Here is a 22,206-nt window from a genome sequence, read left to right as displayed (position 1 = left end):
TCTTCTCTGCTTTTGGTTATGGTGAAAAAATCCTTCACTGAAAAGGCTGAACTACTGTTTTTCTATATTTTCAAGGAAGAGGAGAGTCTATGAACCAGAAGGCATCTCTTAATGTTCCATCTTTGCATTTTTAGGCTAGTAATGCTGTTTGCTATTGCAATATTTGTTTTTATCATTTCTATCGTTCCAATATGTATACTTGCCTTTCAAAATCTGTGAGAAGTATTTAAAAAGAAAAGAGAAAATGCTAGTATTTCAAAACCCTATTATAATGCATTTTCAAATATGTCAGACACATCTTTGTTAAAATTAAACCAAGGATTGGTTTTGAGCGAATAGCCCTATATCCTTACAGATGCTGTGGATGGATGCATCTAAGCTGCTTATTATATTGATGGGTTTTGCTGCTCTGCAGCAAATGAAAACAGGCAGCTGCTTCCTCCATCAAAGCAAAAAGCAGCCTGAGTTTTTATTAAACGAGTGTTCATTTCTTCTATTGCCAAAATTCTTACAGAAAACAAAAGAGCAGTTTTAGCGCATTATTGCTTAACTAGACATGAACAACTGACAGCAAGTGATAAGCCTGTCTGCTTTTCACAACTGGTAATCATTTTTGGAATAGATGTTTTAATATAGTTGAATATAAAATTTTGTAATTTACATCTACAATGGTACGTAAATTTATAGATCCAGTTTGTTGCAGGAGAATGAAGGTTATAATCACAAAAGGTTTGTTCCAGTGTTGTTTAATTTTTAATGACTATTTGAAAACTGGTTAAAAAACCCCAACAACACTAAATCAAATTCATTCATTTGAAAAAAAAGCTGTTAAAGACAATCGTACGAGTAGGTTTGTACAGTTTGCTGTTTTTTCTTAGGGAAAAGATAGGCATATGTTTATATCTTTGACTTGTTACTGTATTTCCACATCAGTTCTGCTGAGCCTCGTAAGTTTGCGCTCTAAAAGAAATTTGCAGATTGCAGACCATCATGTTTCCCTCCTAGTCATGAATAATAATGAAAATGAAAGTGAGAGATACAGTGCTGAGGCCATTTTGCCCAGGCAGCAGATCTCAGCCGGTGCTTATACATATTTTTCAATGATCTGAATATCATAAATTCTGTTTTAGATTGAAAGAGAGACAAGAGTTCCTATAAAACATGTGTGTGTAGGGAAAAATGGTGAGATGTGTTTCTCTTTATATCTCCTATTTCCTTTAGTGTCCTTCTACTTTTTCAAACTCACTTATAGCATTCCTGCTGCAGAAAAGTAAGCTAGCCCTTCTCCCTGACGCAAATTACTCCTCTTCACTGGGCTTAAAAGGTGGTCTGCAGTGTGTGAAAGTCAGGCGTAGTAACACTCAGGGGTAAGGTACTGCTATAAAGGCTATTAAATATGGTTTTTTACACTGTATACATTTATCACTATGATTGCTCACTTACAAATACACTCAGGGCAGATTTCAGAATGCAGAGTCGCAGATTAGACAAATGGACTTTCAGAAGAGGTTAGCACTTACATTGACATGAGAAGTGGCCATATGTCCAGAAGGGCACAGTACTGTTCTCCTTTTGAAAATCTCCCTATTTAAATTTTGCCTTCTTTGATCTGCTTTTACTGAGATCTGCTCTCTTGTATCTGCCTTTACTGTACATGGATGGAGGCTTAAACCTGAGGATGTAAGTTCAGAAATGTTTTTTTTTTGTGTACTGCAAACACAAGGGAATAACAAAAGAGTTTTTTTTTTCTTATTTATCTAACAACCTCATTTCTTCATTTTACCAAAATGACCAGATTCTTGTCATTAGCATATTATGAAAGTGGTTTTCCATAGAAGGTTTTCACTCTTCTATAGATGCACTTTATGGCAGCTAAAAACTTGAATAGTTGTGTCAGCAGTGCCTTGTTATGTATGTTTGTGTTTTCCAGATTCGGTATACTTTAGGTAGCATCTCAGGCAACCTGGATTAATGATTATCCTTTCATCTATGCTACATTTTGCATGCTACATGAACAAGTGAATGAAAGTGAAGTCTTGACTTCCTGTTTGTACTGAGCATGATGATAAAATTAAATTGAAAAGAGGGTCAAAGTATGGAGTTTTTAGAAAATTCACAGCCAGAAGTATTTTTGAGAACTATCTCCATGCAAACTAGCTAGCTAGAGCAGTATAATTAATTACAAGTAGACTTTACTCAAGCAATTCCCCAGCTTAGAACAATCGTGCATTGTATGTCAGGAGCCAGGTGTATTTAGCAGAAATATGCTGTACATCTACTTGGTACTTAGTCTTATACTATTCATGATTTCATACTTCTTTCACTCGGAAGTGAATTTTAGTGCTCTGTAAAGAGAAGGGCTCAAAATATTGGTTAGAGCCTCATTTTGAAATTTTCTCTGAATTGCTCTACTGTTGAACCTTGATTTTGACCTGCTCTCTCACTTCTCTAAGACCTGCAGTAGGCATGCTCTCTGCTGTGCTTCTTGCTGCACATGGAGATGGTGATGCACACGAAAACTAGCCAGAATGAAATCACCAAACTTACCTTCCCCTGTGACCGTAATGTAAGGCATAGTCAGTAGAAAATGAAGTTTCATACTGTAAAAATGGGATTGTAACTGTGCTACACTAAGAGTGGAAGGACCTTATTTTGAATCCCTAGAACAGCCTGTTCCTGTTGTGACATCCTAGTTTTTGGGATGTCTCCATCCACTTTACTGTCTTTCAGCAGTGGAGACTGGGAATGGCTGTCCATCCAAACAGGTGCTTATTCAATCCCCTCTGCACAGCCCAGGGCGGTGCCTGAAGTTTTTCTTCTCTCCACCAGCAGTGTGTCCTGGTTATGAAGGATAACAAATACTTCTCTTGGAGTCAGAAAACAGTTCTCCATGACTCAGTTCAATTCTTGGTACTTCTTTTGAGAGATTACTGATCTCCTTGACCATAGTGCTTGGAATACGATACATCCACTCGTTGGTTAAGGCAAATAAGCTGATTTCATGTAATCCACAAGCAGGACATAATAGAAAAAAAAAACCCCACCTTTTTGAATATATTCAACTGGGGAAAATGACTGGCTTTTCAAATTTAAATTGTCTTTGTATTTAAGATAGGATTTATACAAAAGTTAGTGGAAACTTCAAGTGAGTAAGTCTCACCGTTTAATAGTGTAAATAAAAGACAAAATTTGATCATCATGTTTTGAGATCAGACATGTGTACTTGTGACAGTGTGTGGTGCTAGGAAAAGGGGATGTGCAAAACTTGTCAGTTGGCTTGGCTTGGAAAGGAACGAGTTAATCTAGCATAAGTAAAGCAGCAGTAGGACATCTTTATGCCTTCTACTTAGAGCTTCAAGGGACAATTCACCTGTCATCTCCAGTTGTGCTGTTGTTTCCTGAGTATATCACCGGCAGACAGAAGTGCAGACTTCCACTACTCTTGTGCTATCCCATATAAAGTAATCGGTATCTGCTACAACTTCTTTGTGCCTGTGGAGCAGTGCAGAGACATAATGGCTCCAATAATCAAATGTCTTATTTAAAAATCCGATGCTTCAAAATTCTCAGCAAAACCTGAGAATTTTGTAATAACGTGCTATTCTTTAAGAACTTTGCATCATATCTCATTACATGTTATCCACATGTATGACATCATTCTTTAAAATAAATGGTAAAAAGCCATATGGGAGAAACATTAGGTCTTTTTCTTTTTTATTTTTTTTTTAATACTGAATGATTTATTTTCAGTAGGAAATTTTCTGCAATCTCATACAGGATTCAACAATTTTAAGGCAGTAGTAAACTCTCGTGGAACAGAAATAACACAGGTTTTGTGTTACTTTGGAATACTGATGCTCCACATGATGGTTCAAAGAAAGCATCCTCAGAGAGCTGTCTACACATGACTTAGTCCACAGGAGCTGGAAGTTGCTTTAAAGAGATGCTGTGCCATGGCTGAAGCAGAAGTCTCTGACATTTTCCTTAGGAGAGTACTAGGGAGTAATAAGAACAACTTAATGTATGTGTTCTTACCATTATTGTGATTTTTTTAGGATTTCCCTCTATAGGAAAAGTTTGTTCTTTTTTTGTTGGTTAAATCATAACTCAGGGAGTTAGGATGACCCAGGTTTTATTCTTGATCTTCTCGTAATTTTGTTCTGTGAGTTTAAGTAACTTAATCTGGTTCCAGTTCCTAATGTGCAAAATTTGGACAATAGCACTTCATGATGTCTTTGAGTCCTTGATAGGTTGACTCTACTGTTGTGGTGAGATGTTGCAATATGGTGATAAATGCTTTACAAATGCTATACAAATTTTGTGTGTATCTGTGTATGTAGGATTTCTCCATGCAGCACCATACTATTTAGTGATAATGTTTTTCTACCACTATAATAAGTATTATGAAGCTGTCTAGAGGTAGACGCCACTGCTTTTATGGCACATTTACAAATGGGATAGTGATATACTTCTTGGAACTGTGGATCTGCTGCTCCATCCTAATGGTGAAAGGTATGTTCAGAGAGCTGAAATTCTGGAAGGTGTTGGTCTGCACGCGTTGCGTCTCTCCCACTTCTTTGTATGTGTCAAATCACAGTCCTTCTTGAGGCTCACTTTAAACTCCAACACAGCTTAATTTTTTTATTGTTTTAATAAATACTCCAGTGTTTTCTGGCAATTCTATTCTGTTTTCACTTAGTAGTTAGTAGTTAGTGGTAGAGAATTTTAAAACCTCCAGTAAAAGCCTCAAATTATTTAGTTTTGCAAAATGAAACTCCAGTTTTGCTGTTTCCTTTCACAACCATGCTTTTAGCCCCTTTGTCTAGGACTAGAAGATACTTTTAGTATATTTATAGCCTTTTAAATACAAGTGCCATTTTGGGGCCTTTAGATATTCTTTTGCCTATACATGTGTGAATAATGGAACGTTCTGTGGAAGTAATTGCACATGCAAATAGATACCCATCGAATGTTACATATTTGTAATCAAATTCATAATTCAAACTAAGAAAAATTTTATTTTAAATATCACAGAATTGTTTGAAGTGTTTTAACAGAAAACAATCCATTTATGTATGTGTTTACAGGACACAAATTATGCTTTTCACAACTTAATGCTATGTGTTAACTCATAGGAATTGCTATATTTCTATATTGCAGCTGAGTATTTTCTAACAGAAGCAGAACTAACTTATACTTGTAACTTGAAAATGTAGGTCATTGTGTTGGTAAATGTAGGTCAGAATGAAGGGGAAGAAGGCAGAACGCAACCTCCTCCACGTGGATCTTTAAGCTTATCCCTGTTTTGAAAGCAAAGAGGCTTACCTACCTGTTCAAGCAAGAGAAGCTTTTCCTTTTACTAAAATTAACACAGGTATTCTGCCTTCTGGCTTCTTGGCTTAGCCAGAAGCACTGTGTGCGTCCACACTTCAGACCTGCGTTCATGAAAGGCCTTCTGACTCCTGCTTCTTTAGCTGCCAGCCGCTCGTATCATTGCTGAGGTGACACTTTCTTTCCTATGGGCGAAGAGAGGGGGGAGGAGAGGCTTGCCCATCACTAGCATCTGCTTAAAGGAGGACATTGTCCTTCCAAAGGTGCTTTACCTTTCTCTCAGCAAAGAGCTATCTCATATACCTGACATTTCAGCTGGTATCAACATTGTAGTGGTAGCAGGGGAAAGAACAGTGATCCCTCATAAAAGATTTAGTGACACTATTCAACGTGCCCTTTCAGTAATAACCATAGAAAAGTGAACCGTATTTGACTGAGGGTAAAGGATTTAGTTATTTTGGGGGGGGGGGGGGTAATGTGAGATGTGAAGTCCTATAAATGGTATTAAACTGGCCATGCCTTCACTAAATATTAAAAAACACTTTTATTACTTGAGTATACACCAGTCACTGCAAACTGAAACATTCTTTATATCATACACTAAAATATTTAAGCAGTTATTATATTTATTGCAAAGTCTGTCATTTTAGCATATTTCAATGCTCAAAAGCATTGAAATGCTCAAAAGGGAGATGGAAAATCCTGTACAATTCTTGGTGTATGTTTCACTGAAGAATGGGTAATCGTGTGTGAACATTTTATTTTAACCCTTAGCAAGTCTGAGTAAAATAGCAGATTTGCAAAAACATTATCAGCCTAAACTGTAATTGCCTGGACAAAAAATAATACTGCTTTAGTGTTTTTGTTGTGTATAGGAATGAGAACTCTATTTTTTTACCTTTGAGATCTATGTCATAGAAAAGTTATATGCAAAGTTTTGGCCAGAGCCTTTCTAGACTTTTGCTTGATCTGCATGCAGATAACACCTTCATAGTTTTTCATTGTCTATAACAATGGCTATGGGTAATTTAGAGTAGGAATTGGATGGACAGAAAGAATTATATATTTGAGGATTACAATCAGGGTGTAAGTGATTTAAAAGAAAGACGATTTTTCTCCCAAACTTCTATTAAATGTGTTTCTTTCTTTTTCTTTTTCTTTTTTTTTTTTGAATGTGTTTATTGAGAAGAAACAATCGTTTCTATGTAAGTAATGGAGAAAGAAAGATGCCTGCAGGAGGCTATACCAGCAACTGCAGTTCTGAACTGCCATCTGCATTGGCCATGTTCCTTCAGTTAGGTCCTTAAAGTTAAGTGGGAAACTGTTATGAAGTAACAGCCAGTTTCATGAGAGAATGTTATTGAAAGGAAAAATTTGAATTGATGACTCTAAGTATTTACTAAGGTTGACAATGATCAGTATCAGATTTATGGTGGGAGCTTAAAAAGTCATGAATAGTTTGGATTAGGCAAATAAAGACTGATTGCTGCCTGTCTGTTCCCATATGAGAACTACAGGGCATCAGATAATCTTTATACAAGACACAAACTGTGGAGCTTGCTGCCACAGGACATTACAGCTACTGAAAGTTTACGTAAGTCCAAAATACAATTAGAAAAATCCTTTGGTAGCTTTTAAACACAAACTTTTTACTTCTGGCTCAAGATGTTCCTGCGGAGGACTGGAGACACAACTAGAAATCATACTGTTTTCTAACCTTAGTCATAAACTCTTCCTTAGCATGTGCTGTTGATCAGTGTTCCTCAGGGTCAGACTGATGCCTGTCCTAGCAAAACCTGAGAGCCTTCCCTGAGAAAAGAGGCTAAATAAAAAGGAACTGGGAAGAAATGAACTGACCGTAGAAGACAGCTAATGACAAAAGGAAAGGGCTCTTGTCCACTGTGATAGACAGGATACTGGGCAAGATGGACCTTGACAGTTCAATGTTCATGTAAATGCCCATATGTCAGAAGTTTCAGTTAAATTGTATATGACTTTTAAAATCTTGACAATACTGTGGGTATGTGCAGATATATATGCGCGTGTGTGTGTGTACATTTATATATAATATACATGTATGTATGATCGTTAGTCAGAGTGAAGTTTGTGAAATGCTGAAGATAAGAAATCTGTCACTAAAAATCCAATTCTTTTCTTTATTCTGTGGTACTGTGGCAAATTTAAAAAATGAAATATTTGGTAGAGGTCTGAAAATGATAATACATATTCACATACTATTTCGGGAAAAAAAACAGTTCTAAGAAGGCAAATATTTTTGTTTTACAGGTCTCTGGCCATCTGAAGAAGTGCTGGCTTACTACTGCCTAAAGCACAATGAAATGTTCAGGTACAGAGTTGAACATAAAAAGATATTTTCCAATCTGTTAGTTTTATTGTATCTGCATGGTAAAGATTGCTATGATTTAAGTCTTCAGATTAAATTTAAAATGTTCAAGGTGAAAGCATGTTGCTCTTAACAAAGAATCCTGAGCTGCCGTTGGGTACTAATATTGCACAGCAAGCTTTCTGCTATATGTCAAAGACTTTTGATTTCCACTCAAGGCATTTTATTTCACTTTGATTTTTGGGAAACAAAAGTGAAGCTCCAATCGATCACTACTGATTGTGAAGGTCAGGAAAAATAAAAGATGTTCTTTAAACTGACATCCATTGCAAAAGCAAGCAAAATATTACCTGATAAAGTACATAATAATCATTGTATATATTGATGGAGGAATTTGCACCTGTATTTAAGCTTTGGGAAGCATTTTTGAGACATCTTGCTCTTTTCTATATTTTTGTTTTTTTCACATTTTCTAAACTTGTAGAACACAGGTTTCAAGCATCCAATAGGGATGCTTAAAAATAAAATCCAGCCTGCATCCTTTCTCCCCCCTTGAGTATACAGAGCCCTGCACTTGGAAATCCTTGAAGTTTTATTGTCCAGGAGGATGAAAGGGTTTTAAGAAGAACCATAACAACAGTGTATTTGCAGGCAGAAATTACATTCTGAGCAAGGATACAAGGCGAACACCTGGTAAACCAGCTTGGAGTACACAAGATCGCTCATCTATCTACACATTATGTTGGGAAAATACAGAAGAACAAGCTGCTCCAATCTGTAGATCCCTGCCCCTTTTACCAAAGTATAGGGTCCCTGGTATATAAAGCCTCATTTTAACTCTGGCAGCCACCTGAATGAAGCCCACCTCATAAGAGGAGGCAGCTAACACACCTAATCTGGTAGTTGCTACTCCTTCCCCTGAGTTTAGATGGGTACTGTGTTGTTTCACTTTGTTTCTATAGTAGTGGCTCTATAGCACTCCGCCATCCAGCCACATGTAGTGCCTTGTACTCTCCACTTGTGTGTGTATGCGTATGTATGTATGTATGCATGTGTATTATGTATACACAAGTTTGGTTCAAAATGCCTTAAAACCCCCTCATTGGCTACTTATTGTGTTTATTTCAATAACCATGACTCTTGTAAAGGGTTAAATGCCTTGTAAATCTTACATCTATAATCTTGTGTGTGTGTGTGTGTGTATATCTATCTATCTATCTATCTATCTATCTACCTATCTATATAACACATATCATTTAGAAAAATCAAAACCTATGTGAGGAAAACCTATAAGCATTCTATTTAAACCACAACGTGCACATTTCCCCCAGCTTGTTTTCAGTTCTCGCTGGCTTTTAGGCATAGTTTGTTCCTCCAAACTATGCCCATCTTTTGTTTCAGTTACATTAAATAGGACAAATAGACTTTTTGCAAATAAAATTTGCAGAGTCTAAGAAAAATAAATCTATCCAATTCAGAGACTGGGCATTAATATGTGGTCAGGCAGCCCAGTCCAGGGGCCTCAGTAAACAATCTCTCAGCATCTATATTCTGATATTGTTATGGCATCCTAGATATTATTCCTAAATATGAGCACAGAGCTAGTTGGGAAGTAGTATTTTTACATAAAAAAAGATTTTGAAATGTTGGTGTCTTAGGGGAAAAGGGAAGGTGCACCCAAAAATCTGTTTGTTTGAAATTCCACTTTCTGTCAAAATGTTAAAATGGAAACATTTCCGCCAGCCCTAATGGTTGCTGTAGGTTTAGCTATAAAACAGCCTGTTCGGTTTGCTCCTAAACTGATGTCCTGCCTTGCCCTAAATGCTGCCCCATGCAGCTTCGGCGCGCAGGCACCGTCCCTGCCTCCTGCATCCCTCCTGGGCATGCCGTGGCTCTGGAGGACAGTCTTCCTCTCTCCCTACGGCTCCCCCAGCAAGCTCCCACCCTGCAGGCTCGCTGTGCCAAATAATAGTTCACATGCACGTCTTAATAACCGTGCAGTATGGTCTAAGTTAAAAGTAACCTTTTAAACCGTGTATTCAGCCCAAAGCTTGGGCTCAGTTTAGGCTCTTGACACTAACTTTTCTTAGTTCTCTGCGGCTTAGCTGTACGCTGTTCCCATCATTGTTCATAACAGCATTGTTTGTAGGTCACTTGCAGTTTTAAGTGCTAATTGAAGGATCAAATTTCTTCATGCGTAATTGTTTTGTGATACATGGCTTGTTTTAAAACGTGTCTTTTTTAATATAAAAAGGCTTTTAGGCATAACTATATAGAGAGATATATAAATAATATTATTTTCTCCATTTACTAGTTTAACTGTTTTTGAAAGAATGAATGTGGATTAACATTGTTATCCTTTCTTAACAATTATCTTTCGCTACTCTAGCTAGTTTAGTTCTAAAAGACAGAGCCATTGACAAGGGAAAAAAGGGAACCTTCTCAGATTTTTCAGCTCAGCGGTGGTAATGTTGCACTGAACACTAATGAGGGAACCCCCACTGATTTGCCTGCTTTGTGACTTTTCTATTTCATAATTATTTTTAAAACGCAAAACGACATGAGGTAGCCTAGTCATGTCTCTACAACTTCCTGGTAGCTCAGTTCTCACTGCAGATGGCAATTTGTTCTTGTAACATATATGTCTCTCTGACCATTTTCAACTAATTTGTATGGGTTCTACCATTTCCTTTCTCTCTTTCAGGGACCTTGCTGTGTGTGAGCTAGGGGGTGGCATGACATGCTTGGCTGGGCTCATGGTAGGTCTTTTCTCAATTCCAATCCCTTTCAGAGGAAGAAACAAAAGGAAAAATGTTCCAGTGCCTCCAACTGCTGGGTCAGAGAACTGTCAACAGCCTCAGCTGCGGTCAAGCTGCGGAGTCTTGAGAGACCTTCTAGATTGACTTGCTTTCGTATCATATTGATTTTATGGTTGCCTCGATGAGCAGAAACATTTTACCTCAGTGTAGTCAATATCTCTTGTTGTGACATTCCAGGCCACGTACGGTCTGTCTTTCATTGCCATAGCTGAAGCATTTTTTTTTTTCAGTTTATAGTCCCATTTGCTAAGATACAGGAATAGCCTGGCGAATCACAGTTGGAGCACCATGATATAGCTGCTAATGTTTTGCCTGCATTATTACACCAACAAACATGATCCAGAGCTCTCGGTAATTAGATTCTTTTGAATTAGATTGGCCATTCAGGAGAGTCGTTCACCATTCTCTGGGTTCTGAGTCATGTATTCAGGAGATATTATGTAGCAGTGCAGTGCATTAGACAAGTTTTTATGTCTCTACAAATAAAAGCATATTGTTACACTGATTGGCATTTGACAAACCTGTCGCTCTTATACAATGTGTCGAGGTTACAGCCCAATGTGCGAGCATGTCAAAGCTCACAAAAAAATTACCCTTACAAAGCCATCTGCCTGCAATGCAAAGTTATATGAAGGGCATCAGGCAGTCAGACAGAAGCAAGCTGAAAGGCAGAGTGACAGCCTTGTATGATGGCTCTACTAGATAAACAGAAGCCCGCAAATGAAAGCCTCTCAGAATACCATCATCCGCTGTCACAATGCAATTACGGAACAGAATGATAGCAAGATAGAGGCTCCCGCAAATGGAATGATAAAAGTATTGACTGATTTGATTGAATGATTAAAATAATGCAGACATAAAATGAAAAAAGATTGAAGATTGTTACAGAGAAATAGGTGAGGAAGCATGATACTGAAGGCTTGTCACTCCTGTCTTCACTTCCACACAGACAAGCATATTTGCTCATTGTTTGCTGTGCTCTTTTTTTCAGGTTGCTATTTCTGCAGATGTCAAAGAAGTTCTGTTAACTGATGGAAATGAAAAGGCCATCAAAAGTATCCTTATTCAGATAGAAAACTGGTTTGTTGTGCTCATTCCTTTTTACTGGCTGAGTAACAATCGATATAAAGACAGACAGCATGGGGTATATTAAGAAAAAGTCCCCACATAAGTAATTAAAAAATAGATGTAGAATATCTTGAACAAAGACACAATTTCCCCTATAATAAATTCCACATTTTCTTCCTAAATTAAAAATGTACATGTTGCTATAGAGCAAGTACAGTAGTAAATATTTGTCTTATGGTTTGGTGCTGAAAGATTCCTTGTGTATGTGCTGCATGTTACAGGAGGTATAGCAGTGAATCAAATCATTAGCTTCCCTTTGACAGATATTCGTTTTGCAGGAGAAACTAGATTTTTTTTTTTTGCTTGCAGATACTGACATCTTAAAATATACACAGTGTATGTATATTGTCATAGCTTTTCTAGTGTATTTTAAAATGCATAGTTTCATTATTGCTACTAAGTTGTAACTGCCTGCAAATTATCCATTTAGCCTGCTTAATCAATTATCATTTTATCATTATTTATCTTGATGTAACATTGTAAAACTACTCTGTCCCTTGTAGGCAGTATTTTATTATAGTTCTTATATGATTATATTAGAATAAATTGCTATTATGCCATACTAATATGAACACATAGTTCAGAAAATTGAACTGTACTTTGGCTAAGCGAGAGAATGAGTGAGCATAATTTGTGGCCACATTAAATATCAGCACAGAATAAGAACAGATATATATAGTGAATACTAATAGCCGTTAGAAATTGAGAGGAAAAAATGGAAGATGTCTATTTGCTTTTGTTCCTTGGTAATCTTTCCATTTGCATTTTAAGGCAGACTAGTTGTTCAGGTTTTGGCCACTGCATCATCAGAATTATTTAGATTTGAGATTTGTGTGTATGTGAAAGCGAGCATAATGAGCACTTAATGAAAAAATAAGTTAAACTATGTTGTAGATTGAAAAAAATCTCCTTTGCTTATAACTGTTAAAACAGGAAACACGGCAGTGCGTATTAGCTATTAGCTTTAAAAATACGTTCTCAGAGGTAACTAACTCAGCCAACTATAATTGCTTACAACACCTTAACCATTTCATGGAGAAAAAACAGCCAATCACAAATCATGTCATTTAAAACTTAAAAGAAGCCTCATAAAAGTCTCCTTTTTCTTGAAAATGCAGGTTCTCACTTGCGTTCCAAGGATTTTTATTTTGCTAAATTTCGGTTGATTACGTTCATGGGTTGAGGAGGAGGTATTCATTATTCTGTGAGGTTTTATACAGCATCACCTCTTCCAATTGTTCTCATAGTCTTTATGAAGATAAAAAATGTGGGGGAGGAAAACTGTTTCAAAACTAGTATAACAAAACAAACTGATGTTTGACAAAAGCAAGCTTTTTTAACAGAAGGTCATTTTACCCACAGAAAGCTTCAGGTGAGCTTAGTAATCATCAGGTCAGCAAATATCTTGCGTAGCAGATTCCATAAACATACCTGAACTTTTATCGAATTTATCTATCTTCTACAGATAGGAGAATTGGTGAGTGCTAAAAATCAATCTTTGCTCAGCCTTTGGAACTAAACAATTTAAAGCGCTATTATTCCTGAAAAAGATACTCTTAATATAATCTAATTAATACACCTTAGTTTTGACAATATATTTTAGAAATATCTTTTGTTTCTGAAAGCCTTACAAGAAGTCTTCATCTGTATTCACTCAGTGAATCCCTTTTAGAGAAGTGATTGGTGGAAGGCTCTAACAAGAATTTATTTTTCTTTTTTAACATTTGGTGCTCTGAAGGCTCAGCATTCAAAGTGCTTTTATTGTGCTGGATTTTACAATGGGCTTAATATTAGCAGGGTGCCAAAGTGCAGCAGACTAAGAACTTTACAGTGTAGGTGGAATGTATTCTTAAAAGAGCATGTAATAAAATTTATGTTGCATTTTATGTTTTATGGACTTCACTGGTAATTTTATGATCTGTCATACGGTAATTTTCTTTTGCATTCTTTGCTACAGTGACTAGCTATAACAGAAGTTTAGACTAAATTTAGATCTGTTTCAGCCACACCAGACTCTCAGAAATCAGTAAGATTTTTTAGTTTAGTTGGAGATAGTATCTGGCCTCAAGTGCCACAGACTGCAAATGATGTATTCCTGCTAACTTTTATTATTGCTGATAGTATTTTTTTAATTGTTTAGCATACCAAATTAAATTATGTGGGATAAAATACTGTTTTCTTGTCTAGATTCTGCTCTTCAGGAATAGTTAATGCCTAGTATTATGCTTTTTTATGTAGGTATTACAGTTTAAAATAATCTTGTTTAAAAATTACTGTTTACATCCTCCCTTTAAATTTCTTAGGAAGCTTAAATTACATGCCAGTCATACTATAATATCCAAAAATGACTTTCCAAAAAGTAAAAGTGCTTGTCAACAAAAAGGAAAAAAATCACTGTCAGAAGCCAGGAAATCACCAAGCAAGCCTGCTAATTATTCTTAATGGGCAAGATGAGCACATTAAGAAACAAATGAATACATCAGTGAAATGTAATTGAAAATCGACCTGGCAATAGTGCATTGCATCTGAGAATCTGTCTTTGTATTACCATCATCATCATAATTATTGTTGTTTTTGTTGTTGTTATCGCTATTCAGTGAGCGTAACTAACAGCTTTGCTTTGTGAAGTCTTAAGCTTTTGAGGATTTGATTTTTCTTTTAATTTTTGACAGTCTTCATACTATTCTCCATTTCATACTGCCACATGAAGTATTCACTATGTATATTGGGAGCATCTATATTAGGATATGTTATTGAAATATTGCAAGTTAAAAATATTGATGAATATGTTAAATTCAAATCATTATTGTGATTTTAACTGCTTCACTCTGAATGTATAGCTATATTATATTTTAATCAATGGTCTTATGCATGAGACTTTTTATGGAGACTTCTAAATGGATGTTACGATGTAAGTTACTAATCCATTTAAAAGATTGCACTCTAGCTCACTCTCTTTACTTACCATAGATAGATTTTAATTGTTTAACAGATCATTCCTATTGCAAAACCTATGAAATAAAGACAGATGTTCTTGCTTTTTCAGCTTCTTTCAGAACTTTATTGTTGATTTAGTGTGTTTGTTCTAAATTCTCTCATGATTGTTTAAATAAAGATAATATTAAAAATAAAAATATAGGTCTTTCAAGTGAATATTAAAGACATATATAGGCAAAGTCATCGGATTCAATCCCCTTTGAAATTTGAAATTATGCGTTCAGATACAAATTTTCCAGTTTAGGTCATTTCTATGATAGATCCCACCTAGAATACCAAATTCTATTTCTCCGAAACACTGGAAGGATCTAGGCTCAGTTCAGCATGTCCAAATCCAAGGATCAGGTTCATTTTTCATAAAAATAGTCTCCTGATTCAGAGACCCTAAGTACCTTCTGCCTTAGCTCTGTTTCACACCATGCACTAGTGATTTGAACTATCCCGAAAGCATCAATAATACAAAACATTGTTGCAGTGCACTGTAATGGCCATTAAAATATATTGTATGGATCTCTCAACAGTCCTGGGAAATTTAGGTTAGAAAGGTCATGTTCAGCCTGAATGCCTGAAGACATGCACTTATAAATTATTTAAAAAAGGTAGTGTTAACATGTTTACTACAATTATTAATAGTTTTCCTCAGTTATATGATTGAAGTAGTGTAACTAATTTATCAACAGTGTTACTTCTGCCTCTGCTGGAAAGTAGCATGCTTTGTTCATGGAGTTTTTTATGCCTGCCTTTTGCTTCAGAAGTACATGCCATTCATTATTGCTTTCCATTGCGTATTGTGGCAACAATTTAAAAGGTATGGCCAAAGTACAGAGATTGGTTTAAACCAGTTTTCTGTTGTTGAATTTGTAATTTTTGATTTCATGAAATACGAGCTGTCTTTTCTTTCACATTGTTTGGATAGAGTTTTTCCTAAAATAACTTCTTAAATAGTCAACAGTGTTAGGAAGGCTAATTATGTGATTTCATCAAAGCAAACAAAAAGGTATGTTGCTCATTGTTTAAATGAGCCTAACATTACAGTATTCAATTTTCTTATAAGAGCATTTGCAAAGAAGAATTTAACTTTTGGGGCACCAACATCCTCCTAATTATCACTAGATTTCCTGTACCTTAAAAAAGAAGGAGCAGTCATTGACTGACTTTTCAAAACTGTGCCTGTATGACTCAGTGCTACTACTGTAACACATTAGTGTCTGAATCTCTCTCTGATTTTAGAACTGTGATCAGAATGAGGACTTATTTTAGAGGAAAAAGATCCCTTTCCAGGTATCGATGTAGTAGTAGCAGCAGCACAGACTGTGGCATCCACATTTATTGTGATATTTGAGAGTGAATTTTTTTGGATACGTATGGATTCAAGTTGGCTGTCATTTAGTTCTCTCATAGTTTCTCAGTGACTTGCTACACCTTGTCTTTCCAGTGTCTTCTCAGTAGCCACAAATGGTTGATTGTAAAGGTTATCTTTTCAGGCATAGATGGCTGGGCACAGCTCTCCTCGAAACTTTTCACTGGCAATCCTTGCTTTTGGTCCGCCTGAGGGGCTACCCAAATCTGTGACCTGATCTTCCAAACTGAAAGAGGCTGAGACATGAGACAAAGGCAACGCTGTTGCAGTGCCTATAGGGAAGAAAGGGCACTTTTTGCTTTCTGTTGATCTGTTATGGCAGAAAGCAGCTCCAAACCATTCTCAAGAAAGCAAACAAACTAGAAACTGTCTTGGCTGCAGGTGAAAGTGCTCCTGAGGTATGTTGGATTTTATCCGGACAGTCAGAGCCAAGAGCAGAGGTACATGTGCTGTGGCCGGGGTGGAACTCAAAACCCTCCAGCCTCTGAAACCTCAGCACTGTGATCTAATGATACAGTCAAAAGTAGCACAAACTAAGCTGTTCCTTAAGTGACTGTGCTAATGAATTCCTGTTCCCCATGGCTGTAATTCATATATTTGTAAAAGATAGTTGCCTTTAAATGTACGTAAGATATGGGAAACCTTTTTCAGCTCCCTCCCCCTTCCTTAAATGGAAGTGTTAATGAAAGAACAATCAATAGAGGTAGGCAACAATAGCAAGTTGCTGGCTAGATTTATGGCTGATGTGCCAGAGTAGCACTGTAAAATCCATACTTCTGAAAAGACTGACTATTAGCCCAGATTAAAGCAGACCAAACAGATAAAAGACACTATGAAGGTATTAACAATGGAAAAAATATTCTTGATGATTTTTTGTTACGGCTCTAATTTTATAGATAATTCTTAACAAGTGTGCTACAGATGTAAGTGACATCATCACAAGAAACCAAAATGCAGGAGTATTTAAGGCTCAAAAAGTGTCAAGCTGGTAAGATTCTGCTGAAGTGGCTTATGGATTCTTGCATGTAATTGTGTATTTAATGTAAGTAAGTGGGAAATGTATGCAAAAGTGTGACCTATATGATTGATACTAGCACAGATGTATACAATATAAGAAGATGTATCACAGTGTAAGGGATGCAAAACAGAAATTTGAAAGTATTAAAAAAATTATTTGAATTGCTTTTTTACCTAGCAAGTACAGTGTAATTAATCTTGGGGACATAATGGTCCTTTTCCTTTTTATTTTTTTAAACATACACCATGTCTTTTCAAGCTGCTGTTCATTGCGTAGTTGAAATTTGGCTTCTTGAGAATCAGCAATACCCATTGTACTGAATAAGAGGCTTGGAATAAATGTACCTAAATCACTGGTAGAGTTCATTTTTAAATAACTCTGAGAATTCAGGGTAGCAGCAAATCCCTTTGCACCTGAGGCAGATGTTGTCAGGCTCTTTGTGCCAAGACTTTGGCCATCCTGTTTCCATGATCAGTATTATGTGATGTTGCTGCAAAGGCAGATGGGCCATGTGGGAGCTAGGCACAGAGTGCCAGGGCCCTTCTTCACTGTCATTAACCAAATTCTGAAGTGCAGGGCGCACCCAGTGTTTTTCTCAAACCATACCTGCTTTGTTGTCTTGGTTATCCCTGAAGACATGCTCTAGAGGGTGAGCATTGTAGATGTTTAGAGAACTTGCTCCAGAGCTGTTCTTGACCCACCCTGTAATTGAAGGCTCATAAGGATTTTGCTACTTATTCATTGAAGTAAGTACTTTATATTACACAGGCTCACCAGAAATCTCCATGTATGGTAGGGGTTGGAAACAGCTGAGGATTTGATATGTTCATCTTTGGTAGTAATTAAAAAGTAAATTATCGTATAGTACTTCCTGTTTATGGTATGGGGCTATGAATTAGAATGTGCTTGGAGGTAGCTACCTAAGAGCAAATAGTGCATTCTCATTTATGTGTGTAATTTTTTTTTAATGATTCTTATTGCAGACTAAGGGCTCTCAGTCCTTCTTAAAGTGACAAAAGTAAAGCTGAAAAAGGCAAGCTGTTACAGCAGAATGAGTGTATTAACACAGAGGGTAAAACCCCTACAATCTTAGTTCATTCACATCATTTATTCTATGCTTGTGCAACCGCTCTGTGTAGTAGATGAGTTCTTTAAATGAGCACTTAGAGAAATATCTACCTTCCTTATGGTATACGTGCATACATCTTAGAAATATATCTGTGCATCCCAATAATTGCTTGCCAAGTAGAAAGGCCCCAGGGAGAGTCTTTTAGGTTCCAAGTGCTGAACACTTCTTGTGAGCAACCTCAAATCCTCAGCTGTGCTGAGGGGAGGCTCCCCTGTGTGGTACCTCTATGCAGAATCTTAGATTTTTTAGCTTTCCAATAGCCATGTACTTTGCACAGGATTTCAGACTTCATCCCTTGTCAAGGTTTCAAACCTGGTGTTTTAGATATCAATCAAAAGCACATTTTCTACCCTATCCTCATTTACATTTATCTAATGCTTAAGGTCATTTGTGATCATTTGAGTGTATTTCAGCATATGGAATCAGTGAATAATAGATTTCAGCTTCATGCTGTGAAGAAAGATTGTGTTTTTACAAGACATGATGTTGTTTACTGGGTGTTAATAATCACTAATTAATAAACATATCTAGACTTCATAAAATGTTGCATTTTAAGAAATAAAAATGTCAAGTGTTTAGCTTATCAAATGCAATAGCATTTTGGGACTTATTTGCATAAGTAAAATAATTAAATTACAAAATAAAGTACTATCTCAAAACATAAGGCACTTTCGTTGCAACAAATATTTAATTTGATTTTTACTTCTACGTTCTTAAGGCTTTCACAGATTTGTTGTTACATATTCTGTACAATTTAAAAAAAAGTGTATTCAAATGACTAATCTCAAAAATAACAATCGTTTTGCATTTCTTCTATATTGTACACATTAGTCGTTGACGTTTCCTGTCAAAATTAAGGCTATGCTTTGGTTAGTTATTTGAGGAGTGCTAATGGATAGATCGGTCCTTTGGATTTAGTAATAGCATGTGATAAAGACAGTAGTTATAGAATTATTTTATCACTTCTCAAGACCTTGGAGAAATATGAAAGGCTGATGTAATAGCTGAAATATTACTGTAATCTTGATTCACTCTTTCTACAACCCCAAACTTTAGTTTTGTAATGATACAGGGAAAAAAATCTTAAGAAAATGTAGTATTTTGTAGGGAAGAATGCAACACTGACATGCAAAGTGACTTCATATTGATCAGAACTTGTGGGCAAAAGAATGACAAATACAGTGATGTATTTAAATGACATACTGCAGCATTAATTTAATCTCAAGAAAGCACTACATATTCCTCACTGTTACGTATCATTTAAACAGGGTCCAGTGCAAAGACTCTTACCATATAATAAAAATAATTCAGAGTAGACTTTTCTCACTACACCTCCATCTCGCTTTGGGATATCTTTTCCTTGCACGTGGAGTGGAAATTTTGAGGTATGAGACTCAGACAGTCTTGTTCTAGACATCTAACTCTAGACTTGGAAAATATGCAAAATATTTATGGTACAGAAAGAAGCAATCCAATATCAGCCAAGAGAAGTTAGATTAGGACAACCTGCCATACATTTGTTTATTTAGATTTATACAAAATGCAATAAATGAGCACTTATCTAGCTCTCTGCCGACTCTTGATTATTGTTTAAAAGTACGGTAGTGTAAGCCAAACTGGCAGTTTGTCATATGATGTGTTACAATAACAGATATTTAGTAAACAGTTTACTTCAGCAGTGACTATACAGTTCTGTGTTTATTTTTAGCTTCTAGTGGTACGTACAGAATTTCTTGCTAATGCTTATTGGAAATATGTATCATAATGCCACTGTTACTAATAATGACTTGCTATAGCAAGGCAAATTACTAATACCATGTATGGGTTTGATGATTTTAGTTTTTTCCCCATTCAACAAATTACCCATGAATCACTTTACATTTACCCCATAACTTGGCATATAAGCCCTGATAGCCGTCTTTATACCATCAGCTGTTGACATGCATCTTACCATTGTTTTGAACATATCCATTAATGATTAAATTAGCAAAAACAAAGTCATGCAGTTTGCTCTTTTCTTCCTTTTTATGTGGAAAACTCCCTGAAGTGGGGGTTTGGGGTTGTAGAATTTGAAGAATTACTGTTATTACAAGTGTCATGATGGAAAAGCTTTATCAAAGAGGAAGGTTTGTAATATTTTCTGAAGGTTAACACACTGTTTGTCATATCTACCAGGAACTTTCTTCCTCGATCAGATTCCCTTGTCTGAGAAGACTGAATCATTTAAGAACAAAATTTGTATACTTATTACTGGTATAGGACCTATGAGTTTTAGGCATGGACAAGCCTACTGTTTTGCTAAGAGCTGCCCCAGGAGGATTACACTTTACACAGCAGTGAGAGCAAGTATATACAACATAAAGACAGTGAGAGAAATGCTTATTGCACAATGCACCGTATTTGATTTGATTAGTAGTAGTTTATTGTTTACTCTTTGTCCATATTACAGTCAGCGTTAGAATTTGTATTAAGAATGTATGATGAAATGACCAAAAATGACAACTCTTGCTCCTTAAAGGTTAACAGATAGGTTATCATCTATTATCCAAGATTTTAATGTTTCTTACAAATATAATGAATGTATAAGCTTCCTGAACTAAGCCTAAAAAAAGAAAGCACACCTTTCTAATGACCAAAGGCCATTTAGTAACAGAGTAGGAAGAGCTGTCAGTGACAAATCACTTAGCTACATAGTCCTGCTTCCACTTACATTAATTGCCTTTTTCTCCCTAACTGCCAACATGTGAATATTTTACCTTACTGCAATGATCTTCAAATCTACCAGCTTTCCAAGTTTCCTCATTCCAACTGATCGTATAACGAGTTCCAGTGTCTTTAATAAAGACTTCCTACTTGTTTCCACTCATTACATTGATCTGAGCATTGCTAAGTTCAAAGTTATTGTATGCACATTTATTGAGCTTGTTGTGTTTGTTGGCTTTGTAACCCTCAATGAATCTTTCTTCCAGTTACTTTTCCAACCTCCCCATGTAAAATTCTTGCACGCGCAGCACCGCTTGGCAAGGAAGAACCTGCCAAAAGAAACATTTCGTATTTAGAAAGAAAAGCCTCCTGGTTACTGACATCTTCATCTGATGTCCCTGTGTATGTGTTAGAAGAAACAATGAGCAGTCTGTCTGTCCATTTCTTTGTGAATTTGTAGTTCTCTGTCATAGAAAACTCAACTCAGGTGGAAGCCATTCTGTACCTTTGATTATACTTGCCCTTCTCTATACCTTTTCCAATTTCAATGTACTCTTTTTGAGATGAGGGGAAGCAGGACTCCGTACAATAATCAGAGTGTGTGCAAACGATAGATACATGCAGTGGAATAATTATGTTTTCCATTTCTCTTCTAAAAATGCATCACAGTGATTTGCTTTTTTGACTGTTGTTGAGCTGATGTTTTCATGGCACTGTCTGTCATAACATCAAGAGCTTTCTCCTGAGTGGTGATGATCAGTTCAGAGACCTTCCTTTTATACATGAAGCCAGAATTATTTTTCCCATTGTGCGATTTGCATTTGCTAATGCTGAATTTTATCTGCCATTTCATTGTGCAATAACTCAGTTTCATCCTTCTGCAATTCTTCAGCCTGCTTTTTTCCTTCTTATCTTGAATAACCTTATAGCAGGAGCAAACTTTGCCACCTCAGTGCTCATCACTTGTAAACATGTTAAATAGAACAAGTCCCCTGGGAACGCTACTGATTATCTCCCTGCATTGTGAGAATTGACCATTTACCACTACCCTGTTTACTATCTTTTGTTCAGTTATTCATCCAGGCCAGGACTCTTATCCCATGGCTGTCCACTTTCCTTAAATGTCATTGGTGAGGGATTTTGCCAAAAGCCTTTTGGAATCCGAGCTAGTCTGTGTTACCCACATCACCCTTATGTAAACACTTGTTGACCCCTTTGAAGAACTCTGAAAGGTTCATAAAGCAGGACTTCCTTTTGCAGAAGACATCATCCCTCAAAAAAGGGTTTTGTGGTGAAATTGTCTTCAATTTCTTCTACAGTGAACATGGATGCAAAGAATTCATTTAACCTCTCTGAAATGGTGTTATCCTCTGTGAG

The 22,206-nt window shown here is 36.4% G+C and overlaps 1 protein-coding gene across 1 annotated transcript in view; it reads left to right on the top strand.

Moving 5' to 3' along the window:
• CAMKMT (calmodulin-lysine N-methyltransferase) overlaps nucleotides 1-22,206 on the top strand; it is a 223,492-nt gene that overhangs the window by 170,933 nt on the left and 30,353 nt on the right. Inside the window, exons 4-7 of the mRNA XM_026121168.2 lie at nucleotides 7,618-7,678; nucleotides 10,380-10,434; nucleotides 11,486-11,549; nucleotides 16,901-16,967. Of these exons, the coding sequence (XP_025976953.2) occupies nucleotides 7,618-7,678; nucleotides 10,380-10,434; nucleotides 11,486-11,549; nucleotides 16,901-16,967 (247 nt within the window). The remainder of the gene's footprint in view (nucleotides 1-7,617; nucleotides 7,679-10,379; nucleotides 10,435-11,485; nucleotides 11,550-16,900; nucleotides 16,968-22,206) is intronic.

The sequence above is a fragment of the Dromaius novaehollandiae genome, chromosome 3, assembly GCF_036370855.1.
Source record: "Dromaius novaehollandiae isolate bDroNov1 chromosome 3, bDroNov1.hap1, whole genome shotgun sequence".
NCBI lineage: Eukaryota > Metazoa > Chordata > Aves > Casuariiformes > Dromaiidae > Dromaius > Dromaius novaehollandiae.
This window is presented reverse-complemented; position numbering and strand designations above follow the sequence as displayed.